Source organism: Python bivittatus, unplaced genomic scaffold (assembly GCF_059951505.1).
Source record: "Python bivittatus isolate LINGU-HERP-01145 unplaced genomic scaffold, Pbiv_v1 ctg000670_np1212, whole genome shotgun sequence".
NCBI lineage: Eukaryota > Metazoa > Chordata > Lepidosauria > Squamata > Pythonidae > Python > Python bivittatus.
Window position 1 is genome coordinate 3,389,496 of NW_028277094.1, and position 14,068 is coordinate 3,403,563.

A 14,068-nucleotide genomic window follows, 5' to 3' on the forward strand; every position below is an offset into this window, starting at 1 on the left:
AATACATAAATAAAGAGAAAGAGAGGGGTAAAAGGGCCAAATGAAAGAGAATGTGTGGCTCCACCCACTTTTGGCTTGGACTCCACCTATTACTGGCTGTGGCCCCACCTACCAATTTACATTCCAGAAGAATATGGCTATGGATGAAGGCAACAAATGGCTGCCCCTGTTTCAAATGGGCAGAGCCTTCAATGAGAATTGTAGTTTTTCTCCATCCCTGCATGAATGACAGAAAGGAAAAAAAAACCCTGGTTGATTTCTTTGTGTAAGGTATTTATTTCCCATGATTTATCTCCCACTTTAATTGCAGGAGCTGAAAACAACAATCAGTGAGATAGATTAGCCTGAGGGATACAAACTGTAAACTCTGGCAAATTTCCCAAAAAATAGTTGTAGGAGTTTGGGTGTTCCACTTAACTTAGATTTATGTTTCTGTCCTCCGATTTTCTCCTTTGGAGATGGCTACCACATCTGCAGTCCCTTGGTTGGACTATCATGAATCCCACCCAACTTGAGCGTAGGGACCATGGAGGATCTCCCAGTTCTGGCTGTCTCTCCTTCCCCCTCTGTCTTTTAAAGCTACAAGAAGAGCACACACAACAAACAACTTGCTTCTCTTCGGTCTAATGCATCATTTCTCAACTCTGGTGACCTCCAACTATGGTAGGACTGCAACTTTAGAGTACCCAGCCAGATGGAATCACAGTCAGCCCTAAAGCTTGCAATGTGAATTTGGGCCACTGGTCTAACCAATCTTGTGGAGTTGTCCTGGAAGAAAAGCAGGGCAGGAATGCAAGCTGTAGATGAGCAGGGAAATCAGCCAGCCGGTGGAATTTGCTACTGGGAGAGTGGCTTAATTATTTATTTGAAACAGTTTTACATCTGCCTTGAGCCAAGAAGTCTCACAAAAGCAGTTTGCCAAAGGTCAGGCTTACAGTCTTACAAAGTCACCTATGAGAAAAAAAGAAAGGGGAGGGGAGAGGAAAAAAAGCAAGTGTAGGCACTTTTCTCTATATTACAGCTCTTAAAAAGGATCAGCTAGGAGAAAAAAGAGCAGTTCGTATGATGGAATGGTTACCACTAGTTGTCCATTGAAGAGGGAAGCTGGGGTGGCGGTATACCCTACTTACCCCACAGTATTCCAGATGAGATGGTCCGAACCTTTGCAGTTACGTGCAGCAAATGACTTGACGTGGGTTTCTCCATGCTTTCACCTTGGTTCTGATGCACTGAAATTCCTGCATTGGTGGTGACCCATGGGTGAGCTCAGATTAAGCTCCCTTTGTGGTTTTTGTCCCAGTTGGCTTAGCTATTCCAAATTGCCGACGAATGATGTGTGTAACCATCTTTGTTTTCTTCCGTTCCTTTCAGACCGAAAACTACTCGTTTGATTCCAACTATGTGAACAGCAGAGCTCATTTAATAAAAAGGTATGTGGGGTACTGGGTGCATTTTCTGGGAAGACCTCAGCTTCGCAACAAGTCCAAATGGTTTCATTCTTTCCCATCAGCTTATTATTTTCCATGTACTTATTGTATGCAGAATCTGCTCGTTTGATCTGGGGGTGGGGGTGGAGGGGACAATAACAACCAGTAGTTGCATCTTAGTAAAATCCCCCTGCTTTTGGCTCTTAAAGGCTTTTTTTAAAAAAAAAATAAACGAAACCAAAACTCACTCTGAGCGGTGCTTCGTTCATACCCAGGAGTGGTATAGAGTTAGGCAAAATCCTATTAGCCTGACAACTTAAAAAAATTCATAGAGTATCTCTCTGCACAAAAAATAAAATGAGGTAGACGGGGCTGGAGAGACCTCCCTGCTGTGGAGGAAGAGGGAGAGAGGGGAAAAAAAGGAATTGGGTCCTGTACCCATTTTTTTCTTTTTTAATTTATTAATGTATTTATTTTCAAATAAGTGTTTGAATGGCAAGGAAAAGTGATATTTGTATTGTGACACGTTTCCATCTACTGTTCCTCTCTACCTCAACCATTCCCTCCTCTTTCAAAAGGGTTTGTTTATCGCCCAGTTTCTTCCAAGCACAAACCAGGAAATGAATGTGGTCCCTTGGGAATATGTTGATAATAATACTTAATAACATCTCAGTAGTAATTATCTCTAGCATTGGAACTAGAATTCATTCTAATTCTTTTCTTCTTTTGTCCATCTTATACCTCCACTTTCAAAATCATTAAATAAAGTCCTGAAATAGGATTCACTGGCCAGGAACTTGGTATCTGCTTCTCCAGCAATCAGAAGTCTTGCAATGACTTAAAAGGGCTGGACATCCATTGATCCTACAGAAATGATTGAACTCTGTCCGCCTCAGCACCATGGCCGTGAATGATGGAGCGTACAGTCCAGTGTCAGGAAGGCCATGGATTCGAAATGTCCTAGTCTAAAATTGGTGGTGGGGTAAAGGAGTTTTGAGGGGGTATTTGCTTAACCAGACCAATGCCAAGTTTGAAAAAGATCTCATGTTCTAGCTGTTTGATGGGGTGAGCAAAGACTGTTTTGTGCAACCAAGTAGATTGATGGCCCACGTGCTCAAAGAGCTTCAGGTGCGTAAGAAGCTTGCACTGCTTGAAGTTTTCTTCCTCCTTGACTTTTTAATGCCTTCTTGGATTAATGCTTGGATTTCTTTAAATACATTATATTTTACTTAATTCTAATCTGGCTTTCTGGGCTGAATCATAATCATTCCATCAACTGATAATTTTTTCTGAAGACGCTTTGAGGTTATATCCTGCTGCTTGCTTCAATTCCAGACTGGAGGTAGCAAATGGATTTCTTTCTGAGACCCTGAGGCACTTCCCAGATAACTTTCATCTTTTTAAAAATTTTATCCCATCTTTCTTTTACCAAATTCAGTTTGCCAACATGGATTTTCCATTCTCATGTTATGCTTAAATTTGCTTACAATAACCCATTGAGGTAGGTGACTTTGAAAGAGTGCAAGAGAGGGAATGGCAAAATATTCATCACTGAAAGAGAATGTCAACATAAATCTTCCTAGTTTTTATCTTTGAAGCAGCAGAAAACTCTTCACTGTTTTCAGCTACAACATACTCTGGAATTTGTCTCAATTTAATCTTGGTTGTCACGGGAAATCTTCCATTTAATTCACACAGTAGGTGTCTGCTGTAAGCCGTGTGCCCATACACAAAAAGAGAATATGGTTTGCCGTGATTTTAAATTTGTATGGTTGAATTAGACGCTGTTTATATTCTTGTCCCATCTGGTAAAATGTGTTGGATTACAACTCCCATAATTCCCAAGCAGCCTGCCCAACACTGCCCATTCTGGATGGGAATTATGGGAGTTGTAATCCAACACATCTTAGGAGAACCAGAAGAGGGAAGGTGGTTGAACTGTATGAGATTCATCTGATTTTGATCCCTAAGGGAATGTCTTAGTGCATCTTGTTGTGGTTGGGGTTTGGGGCATCTTTATTTTTAGGAAGTAGAAAACTGGATGCAGACGAGGTGAAACAGGGATACAAATCACTAGGAGCGCTGCAGAGATGAATCCTGCTCTTGTTTAGCTGTTTGTACTTCCAAAGTATAACTATTTGATCTTCCTGCTCACTTATTCCTTTAAAACAACATCTTCTATTCTAAGAAATGTAAATACTCCACCCTCTCTTCCCTGATCCATCCCAGCAGTTATCTGGGGGCTAAACTTGCTTGTCTATCAGTAGGATTGCATTCAAGAACTAATGACACAGGTCCACCTGGTTTCAAGTCCTTACTGCAGGGCACAATTGACGGGAGCAACGGTAAGATCTTCTGAAAGACATTTCAGTGCAAGAATTAGGGATACAGTACAGATTCTTGAAAACTGTGCCAGGAACCTCCAGACCTCATTTATTAATTTATTAGTGAATTCGTTAAGGTGGAGTCTCATTGAACGTTTTGATTCTATTTCCCAGATTTTTTGCAGCCTGGAGCGAGCTGCCATTTATGAGATAAGGTATTAATGAACTCCTCTTCTAAATATGGGTGGTTTATTTCTAACATAGTTTAAAAAAGGGAGACCAAGACCATCATTGCCCGTGGGCCGTGTGTGTGTGTGTTTTGGATTGTGAGCGTGGGGGTGCTGGACTCTATTCCTGAATTTTTAAGGTGCTGTTGCTAAAAACACACATTTAGAAAAAAAATTAAATTTTTACTTGGTTAATTGGAGGCATTTGTAAAATCTATCAAAATTGGTTTTCGTAATCAATTTGTTCTAACTGATGAATTGATTCAAACATTGCAGTCTTAATTAGCATTGCAGTAACTACTTTTCATTCTCTTCCCAGCTCTGCTATTAGGTTGCGTGGGTTATCTGGGAGGAATTATTATTAATGGGTTGGTGAAATTCATTGTACTGTTTCAGAAGATCTGATTATCCTCTTGTCTAAAAAATCCCATGTGTTTAGAGTATGACGGTTGTAAGTAGGCGATGAGATGTAGCGTCCATTCAGAAGAAAGTGCTTGCTAAATAGGATTGTTCATCATATTTAACTACAATTGTAATTGCTAGTGGGGGGAAATTGCCACCTGTGTTGTATTGTATCTTGTATTCCGATAATGATTTCTTCCAGGGAGGAAATCTATTCATGGTTTTCTCCTCCAGAGCTATCCTGATGGGAAATGGACAGTGAAAATGATGTAGGCTCAGAGTTGAGGATGGAGGGGAAGTCTTTAACGAGAGAAAAATCTGACTACACTTTGAAAAAATGGATTTGGAGTGTAAAGAATTGATTTCTCTTCTTATGGGGGTCTTCTGCTGTTAGAAGGCATGTGTGAACTGAGCAAACAGACAAATCTTTATTACGGTCCTAGACTGAAAATTGTATTGCCCAGATTTGCAGAAGTTGAAGTAAGGTAGGTTACCTGTTTGCACTCAACTCCCTGAGGGTAGTTAAGTTTAAGAACATATTGATAGGAAAGAGAAATCAAAAGTTGAAGAACAAAGCATCCCAAAATGGAAAAGATACAAGGGAACTGCAAGTCAGACTAAAGCCGGGAAGCAGGCAGCTGTACATGTTGTTCAAGCACTGCCCAAGGAGCCATCTGAATTTTGAGACATTGCTTCATTGGGTATGTGATATGTGTTTCCTTGGGATCAGTTATCTCGTCATTGAAGCATTATTGCTCTGGCTGTGACTCAGACTTTCCAGTGATGCTGATAAGATTCAGGCATGTGTATTACCATAACTGTATCATGGCACAAGACAAAATAGCAGAGCCTGTGTGGGTTTGCAGAGAAATGTTATTAGCATCTGAGAATGCCAGGAGCACTTCTGTCCTGGTCAGTTACTGATGATTGTGACAGAAACCTGGTGTCTGTCATATTACAGCTTTTTCCCTGGGGGGCGGGGGCACACCAAAAAAGGTTTTTCAGGGGGTTGTGCAGCCCTGGGCTCTAGACTGTACACCTGTGCTAGTATCTTCTCTCTGAAATGACCCCGGGGAGAAAGTTGGAATCCTCAGGTGACTTCCCCATTTTCTAAAGAGAGCTTCATGAGTTTTTGTCTGGGTCTTAAGCCACAGGATTAGCTTCTTCACAATCTTTCAGTTATCTTTGTTTCCCCTACTCCTTAGTAAAGACAGTTTGAAGGTAGGCAGGGCAGATATAAGAATGCCTAGAAATCTTCCATGGAACAACCAAATAGTGACATAAAGGGTTTGTTCTTTCATGATGGAGCAGCACTCCTGCATCTATAAATGGTGTGGGTCATCATTGGCATGCTAAAGGACATGAGTTGATGGAAAGCATTCAACTAAAGGCCTTGAAGGACTCCTGTGAATCAGCAAAATGACCTAGTGACTAGGTTCTTTCCCATGCTTCAGTCCCCAGCATTTCCACTGTTTGAGCTGTCAGGGAACAGAACCAGGGTGGACCTCACTTGAGCTGATACCTCTGCTGTGCAGGGTGGATCAGCGGGCTGATGGTATAAGGCTGTTCTACAAGTTTGGTTCAGTCTGCAATGAGCGTTCCTTAGCTATTAAGGAATAAAGCCAAGAGAAAGGGTAAGAATGGCAGTCAAGAAGGATTGCTGCAGTATTATTCTAATGAATGTCACAAAATGATGTAGTCTGAAATGTCAGCTATTCATCCTCTGGTGTGTTTTTAATCCAGCAAAACATCCTCTTTTTGGAGAGCAGTGACTGCTGCCTTAACGTTGTGGTATAGAATCTTAAAACATTTTACCCTTTAATCTGTTTGGTCTTTTCTGAATTGATGTCTTACCAGCTTTCTGTGGTGTGTGCATGCTGGATAAATCTTAGATTTAAAGGGATTCATCTTTACTTTAAAAGGCCACGTTTGAAGATGTTCCAGGTTCAGTGCTTGCGTGTCTGTGCAGGCTTTTCTCCTCTCCGTGCTGTTTTTGCTTCAGCAGGACATCCCATCCTGATGGTTTCCATGGAGACTTGAAGTGGGCTTTGCCATGGGTTGTCTGTATGGAATCCTGCCTTTAAAAATCTGAGTCCTTTCCAAGGTTCAGCTGCCACCGTGGCCGGCCAGACACTTCACCAGGTGCATGCAAGCATATAATTTCTGACTGATTAGTTGCTGCCTTATTGGAAGGCGAGTTAGCTAATTAGCAACCCTGATGGCAGCTAATTGGAACTGCCAGGTTAGCAAGCCATTTCCTCTCAATCACATGATCAGTAAGAAATGTATCTTTAGTCTAACTTGGAGAGCTGTGACAAGCACCTTGTGTTCTCTGCTGGGATGCACTTGTGATGCTGATGGCTGGGTTTGCACAACATAAAACGTGAAGTCTGTTTTGAGTTGAACTCAGCGCCTGATGATTTCATGTGGTTTTCTTGTTAACATCCATGTGATTTTCTTGTTAACAAATGGAAGTAGTTTACTCTAGCTTTCTTCTGGGATCAGCTTCTTATTTCTTAAAAAGGTGCTTCCAGGTGAGCAGGGCTCCTTCTGTAGCATCTGCCTGCAACTCTTTAAAGCAGCTGCATCTTTTTCTGGGATGAAGCAGTTGCACTGATGCTAAACAACTTAGGGCTGAGCCACCACCTAATTGGCTAGATATTATATTTAGCAGGGAAGGCCCCCGTTAATGATGCCTTCACTTTCTGAGGTGTGTTTCTTGGACTTTATTTGTTGTCTTTGTTTGTTGACCCCCATGGCATGAAATGCATTCCCTCCAGGGCTGTTCTTAGCCCCCTTTCAGCTTTTAAGTAGGAAACCACTTCCTTATCTTTAGCCAGCCATTTTAATTGGAGTTAGCAGGCTTAACTGTTTTGCTTTTTTAAGTGTTTAAGTTGCTGTTGTTGTTATCAGATGATCATCATTTGTTTTTATTCATTAAGGAATAACCCAGTACAAAGAACAAGCAGAAAGAATCACATCTTTGACTGGTGTCTCTGGAAATTCGAATTCCAGCTAGGAACCTAGAAATTATCCTTACTGTTATTTTGTTATTTGTTTGCAGCCCATAGTGCTTTGGTAGATGGGCGGCCATATAAACATGTTAAATAAAGGAATAAATATCAGTGTTCCTCTGGGCAAAAAAAGCTGAATTTAAATCAGGTCAGTCAATCAGTAAATTCTCAGGTTACTATAGTAGTTTGAAAACTATGGTCGGCTTGGGAAATGTAAGGGTGCTTTTCTTGGCTTAGACACCTTGGAAAATCTATGTATTCTTAATAATCACATCTGTTTGGCGGGCCCTCCACTCCACTTTGTCTTCTTAGGTTCTTGCTATCCCCTGGCTTCAGAATTCTATACTTTAGTAAACCTCATAAAATTTATTCCTACATCAGTGATAGTCATGGGGCTCTGCTGTTTCTATGCTATTACGTAAACGTAGGATTCTCTTTGTTGCATGGGGCTGAATAGGTTGGCTTCTCGTTGTGCTTTGTCTCTTCTGATTACTTCCCCCTTTCTGAGAAAGGTCTTCTAGTGCCTTTGTTCCCTCCCCTCCAATTCTGCCTCCAGTGTTTCTTTGGTTCTCCTCTGTCTAAACTCTCTCCTTGTCCTCACTCTGTTCCACAAGCAACTATACTCACAGGATGGTAGGAGCAGGAGTCTCCTGTATTTTTTTTTCCCTACAAACCTTTGGGGCTGCCTCCAGTTCCAGCTGCCTCACTGTACACTACACAAGAAGGTCAGTGAGCGGATGGCTGACATGTTATACTGGAAACGCTCTCTTGTGGCAGCCTTTTTCTCCCAGTGGGAAGCTTGAAGTATTGCAAAACCTGCCCAAGGCTTTTGATCCCCTCTGGGCAGAAATTGGGGAGGAAAGGTGTGATTGCATTTCTCAGATTTGGCTCTGCAGAGCAAAAATAACTCACCTTTCTTCCACCCAGCAGCTCAACATTCAAAGATTTGGAGGGGAACAGCTTGAAGGACAGCGGGCATGAAGAGAGTGACCAGACGGATAGTGAACATGATGTTCAGCGGGGCCTGTACTGTGACACAGCTGTTAATGATGTTTTGAATACGAGTGTCACCTCCATGGGGTCTCAGGTACCTGAACAAGGTAGGTTGCCTTAATTTTGCAAATGTGGGCATGGTATGGTGGAGCCTGCTAGTCCAAAAGACATGGCCAGGTTGGTGAGTCATTATGTCATCTACTTCCATTGGATGTTGCTGTCTTGGAATGTTTATGAACACTGCTCAAGAAGGAAGTGCCAGCATTTAAATGTTGACAATAACAGCAACATCCTTGGGAAGGAAGGGAAGGGTATGTGATAAAAATTCATTTCAGGTCACTAAACAAGAATGTCAGAGGAGGGCAGATGGTGGCCTAAGGAGATTTGGAAGCTGTCCTAGAAACCAAGAGAACGAGTTGGCCAAAACTGAAAGGCTAACGGGGTTAAGGGAAAGAGTGGCTCTTGAATGTCACCTTTAAAGTCACCTGCCCTGGACTTGGCTTCAATTGTAGCCTAATGTTTCTGACCTATCTTTCAAGATGAATGTGGTGAAATAAAACTGTGGACTATCATTTGTGCCTTATGAAACTGAAAGCTTCTAACTCAGTTTTTTCCCCAGAGGAATATTTTGGAGATATTGGAATCTCCTGTCTTATTGCGCTTTTTGTGGACAATATGGAAAAAAAACCCCAGTACCTTATAACAAATGTGGCAGTTGTTTGCATAGTGACTCAGAATTCCTAAAAACATTGATTTCTACTGGGAGAAGACTATATGCCCTGAACACTGTTTCTATCACATCCTGCCTGTGTTGCTTGGCAGTGCAGAAAATGTTGCAGGTGTAACTGTGAAGTTAGTGACATATTCTGACGAGAGCACCTACATATCTGGATGATACTTCTCCAAGCTCTTTTCTTCTCCATTCTCTTAGAAGTCCTGGTTTGCCCCAAGTGGTTTAGCTGGAAACCAAGTCCCTCAAACATTTTGGGTGAGCAACAGCAGGATCATACTGCCAGCGTTCATTTAAAAATAGGAGACTCTACAAAACATTGGCTCTTCTGTTTCTTATTTAGACGTGATGTTTTGAAAACCTTGTGTGTGCTGCTTGATCAATTATGTTGCTCTAACCGGCTGCAATTTTTTTTTTTTCTTTTGTAACTGAAGTCCTAGATGGCCAATTTTTGCCTGTTGCAGCACTATTCCCCCTTTGCCGTTCAAGCTCATTTGAAAACTTCAGTCTTTTCCCTTGGCTCTTACAACTTCAGGTCCCTGTGCACCTGGTCCAGCAAAGGTGGGAAAGTGATATGTAAATACGCATTTAGGGATGTTATGGAAATTGCACCCTGATTCCTCAGCAGTACACACATTTGAATACGCGTGTCATGCATGTAGAGGGCAGGATGTGTTGGCCAATAAATATGACTTGCAATGTTTGTATGTGTTTCTGGCTGCTTTTTTCCTTCAGCTAGAATCTGGCTGAAGTTTGAAAAAGGGGAAAGTGATCTCTTTATTTTTGAGATTTGTCTCTTTATCTCTTTATTTATGAGGTTCAACTACTGCCTCAAACCTACTGGGCTGATCTGTTACACAGGTATAGTCGTGAATTGGCTGAGACAATCTACTAATTGAGTTACTACAGCTAGAGTCAAAATAGGGCTAATGAGAAGGAAGAGAGACATTGGTGTGTTCAGAGAAAATTGTCAAAACCTCAAAACATTCTCATGGAAGGGAATCTGAGCAGGCAAAAGAATGCTAGGCTTCTTTAGAGAAAACTGATTGGGGAATGAAAGGGGCATCTGGGAGAAAAAGTAAGGCTGGATGGAATATTGAACTTTCCATTGCTTCATTTTATGGCACATTTTCACGTGTAAACTAGAATTCAGGTTTATTTGTGGACTCTAAAAATGTACTGCCTATTTCCCAGAGGAAGTAATGGACAAAATTAGCAATATTTAGAGCAATCAAAACAAAACAACTATAATTTGAAATGTTAGAACAGCAGTAAGGGTCTGAAAAATAGAACATCTTGGGGCCGTTAAATGTTTTTCTATTTAAAGAGCCCTGTTTTTGCATACTGCCTAAAACCGTACAGTGGTAGAAACAAATAAGTATGTTCAAAGGTGGGTACAAGCACAGTTCTGAAAGATAAGTGCAGAAATATTCCAGGGTTTAGGGTGGTTTTGTTGTGCGGTGTTTGCATTTTAGGTTTTCTGCTTTCTATTTCTAAAGGAAAAAGATGCTATCAGCATCATCCTGTAAGAAATTTGAAACCTACATACGTACATGCATTCTTTATATTTTACTCATCCCAGATCCAAAGCTGACTCCAGCAGTTTAAATTGTATGTATGAATGCAAGATGAAGATATTCTACCTTCTCCTAACTCCAGGAATTTAGCAAATGTGAATATATAGAGGAAACTAGACAAATTCCATGCAGGGTATAGCTCCAAAATGTGAGGCATTTCCTAAAAACCTGAAAAACAATCTGCTAAAAGATAGAGGGTTTACCCCGCAGCCCAAATTGCAGATTCTTCACCTTTCATTAAAAAATATTTCAACCTTAACAAAACTCTCGTGCTCTTATATCAAAAAGAGAGAAACAACAATGTGTCAGAGAGATGTCTAAGATCAGTGTCTACATTTTTCCTTCAAGTGCCCTCCAAGCAAGATTTTTCAAAGGCCTCCAGGTCTTTGTATGTATTAATCATTTATCCTTGTGAAGAACAACCTTAACAAGTGTGTAAGAGGACTTCCCCCCCCCTCTCTCTCAATACCTGTGAGTAGACCATTATTTCTGTGTCATTTTTCTGCAAAGAGTTGCATGAAGAGCTTTCATTCAATAAAATGAGTGCAACTTGAATTCTGGAGCCTATGCAGTTTCTGTCGGAGCCCAAGATTCACAGCAAAGTTCCAAGGACTGTTTTTAGATCAAGGGTGGGCATCTTGGTGCCTCCTGCCTCTGTGATTTCAAGCACTTCCCAAATGATTAAAGTAGCCCATTTCAAACATGAGTTGGCTGTTTTGCCTCAAAGCCACTTGAAATGGGGCATTTGAATTTTGTACACCACCAAATGGGGAAAAAGGGCAGCTCTCAGATTATTTAAAGAAAGGGGTTCCACAATGCTTTGCTGTCATATTAAAAAGTCCCAGTTAGGTGGGTTTGTGTTGTAGACATCTCTGAGCTTTGCACAAAACTCACCCAGCTGAAATTGAACAGATAAGATACCTAAATGAGAGCCAGCATAGTGGTTGAAGCATCAGTTCTAATCCTGCCTTAGGGATGAAGCCAGCTCGGTGATTGGGCCAGTGTGTCAGCCCTAGGAAGAAGGCAGGGGCAAATCACGTTTGAAAATGTAGCCAAGAAAACTGCACACAGGCACATACCTGCACATATTGATGAATGATTAACACTCAATTTTGGGTAAGGTTCCACAAGGGACAGAAATCTCATGTCAGATGTGAAGGAGATCTGGCTGCGACCTCTGCCACCCCACTTCAGCGGGTTGATTCGACTGATCTGGCTGGCTAGGCAGGTGTCCATCACTGTCCCATGCATGTTCCTCCCACTGCTGTGCACTTGGTGGAAGGGGAAGACCATCCAGATAGAAGCATACTGTTTCTCGGTCAAGGGTAAACAGTAGTCACGCTCCCCTGGTGGAACCTCCAGATAAGATTTCAGAATCTCACATAGGATTCAGAAGTCTACAAAGATGCTTTCATGGGCTTTCTTTACAGAAGGTAAGGTTTTTTTTTTTTTAAGGTTTCTAAGAGGAGTGATAGAAATATAGAGAAAAATGGTCTTGAAGTTGTGACTCAACATTAGCATGCTGTCAGCAGACTGAACAGTAGGAACACAGATCACTTGGTTCCTGTGTGGATGGATATGGCAAATTGCTTTCTGAATTGTAATCATTATTTCTGAATTGGCATCTTCACACGGGCACAAAGAGCTGTCCTCTTTTTTTGGGGGGAGGGGGGGCAAATGCATTGGCTCATTTAGGGTGATTTTATTTATATTGTCCATTCCTAGCTGATTTTCTGTTCTTTTGAACTGTCAGTGAGGTACTATTCGCCATTTTGTTCATTTTTTATCCATTTCTTGGTAAATATAACAGACCTTCCGTAACAAGGAGCATTGACCATAGCCTTGGAAATAAAGGGCTACTCTCCTTTAATATTGAAATGGCAAAATGCTTTCTTTTCAAAGGGGAAAAAATCCTCAAATTTTCAGTTCTGGGTATATTCAAAGAAGTGATTTCAGTTAACCCTGCAAAACCTTCTAAATGGGAGTTCACTGTGGTGATTTTGGAGTTCCTGTCCATCAGCCATGCTTAATGAGACAGTGGTGGCATTCTCTGCAATAATGTATTTTCTGGACAGTCATCTTATGGGCAGAGATGAAAAGATTAAACATTTATAGATTTAGCGCTCTGAAAGTTTAAGTTCTTTTTCAGACCCTCAACCCTTGCTGAAATAGCTTAGTAGCTCCAGCGATGAAGAAAAACACTTTGGAAGATAAAAGTTTATGGGAAGGAACGATTGGGAGGGGTTTTCTGGACCTGGATGTGGTAGAAGTGGAAGCTTTTAAGCAGTTGTAGTTTATTAACATTGCTCATAAATTATATAAAGTTCACAATTACAGGTAGTCTCCAGGTTAAGAACACCCAGTTTAAGGACGACCCATAGATAAGAATGGAGCCTATTGTAGCAAAATTTGAGTTAAATACACAATGGTTTGAGTTCATTACACAATACTACAGTGGTACCTCTAGTTACGAACGCCCCTCCTTACGAATTTTTCGAGATACGACCAGCTCCGGCCCCAAAAATTTACCTCGACATGTGAACTCCGCCTCGAGATACGAACCGGATCCAAGGCCATTTGCCCTGCTGCCACGTGGTCGCGGCTTCCTGTGGGCGAGATCGCGGTAGCAAGGAGACGTTCGGTGAGGCTTGTGGTATGTTTTGTGGCATTTGGAAGGTTTTTGTGGCGTTTGGAAGGTTTTTGAGGTTTAAAAATAAAATGCATATGTTTCAGAACTGTTTAGCCGTATTTACATTGAACCTTATGGGGGAAATTTACCTCGTGGTGCAACCAAATTCAGAGGGTGGATTAGCCGTATTTACATTGAACCTTATGGGGAAATTTGCCTCGTGGTGCGACCAAATTCGGAGGGCAGAACAGATTAACCGTATTTACATTGAACCTTATGGGAAACTTTACCTCGACTTGAGACCAACTCGAGTTGCAACCAGAGTCACGGAATGGATTAAGTTCGTAACTAGAGGTACCACTGTACTTACACAGTATTATACAATAATACTATTCCGGCTTACGTACAAATTTGAGTTAAGGACAGATCTTGGAAACGGAACTCGTTCTTAAACTGGAGACTACCTGTATATACATATATGTATTGTGATTTTGAATGGCTAGAATTTGTAATCCCTGGGGTGGAGGCTTAGTCGATGAGAGCTGAAATTGCCATGCTTCCAGGTCAGACCTCTTCTTCCTCCTCCTTTTCCTAGCCCCCCTCCCAAAGCAAATTTACCCTTTGTTGCCATTTTTGTGTATGAACAAATATTTCATCGTGTGGCAGAGATACCTATAAAGTGAGACTGCTGATGCCAGAAGTCCTAAGAGGAGCTGCTACTGTTAGTCTTTCACCTAATAGTGTA

General features: G+C 41.4%; 1 protein-coding gene across 2 annotated transcripts in view; it reads left to right on the forward strand.

The window, feature by feature from the left end:
* The window catches only part of PCDH19 (protocadherin 19), a 120,007-nt gene that overhangs the window by 60,542 nt on the left and 45,397 nt on the right, over window positions 1–14,068 (forward strand). The window contains exons 3-4 of one of the 2 annotated variants that reach the window (XM_007432476.3): window positions 1,372–1,430; window positions 8,322–8,494. In XM_007432476.3, the coding sequence (XP_007432538.1) occupies window positions 1,372–1,430; window positions 8,322–8,494 (232 nt within the window). The remainder of the gene's footprint in view (window positions 1–1,371; window positions 1,431–8,321; window positions 8,495–14,068) is intronic. The other variant, XM_025169346.2, reaches the window with a different exon arrangement.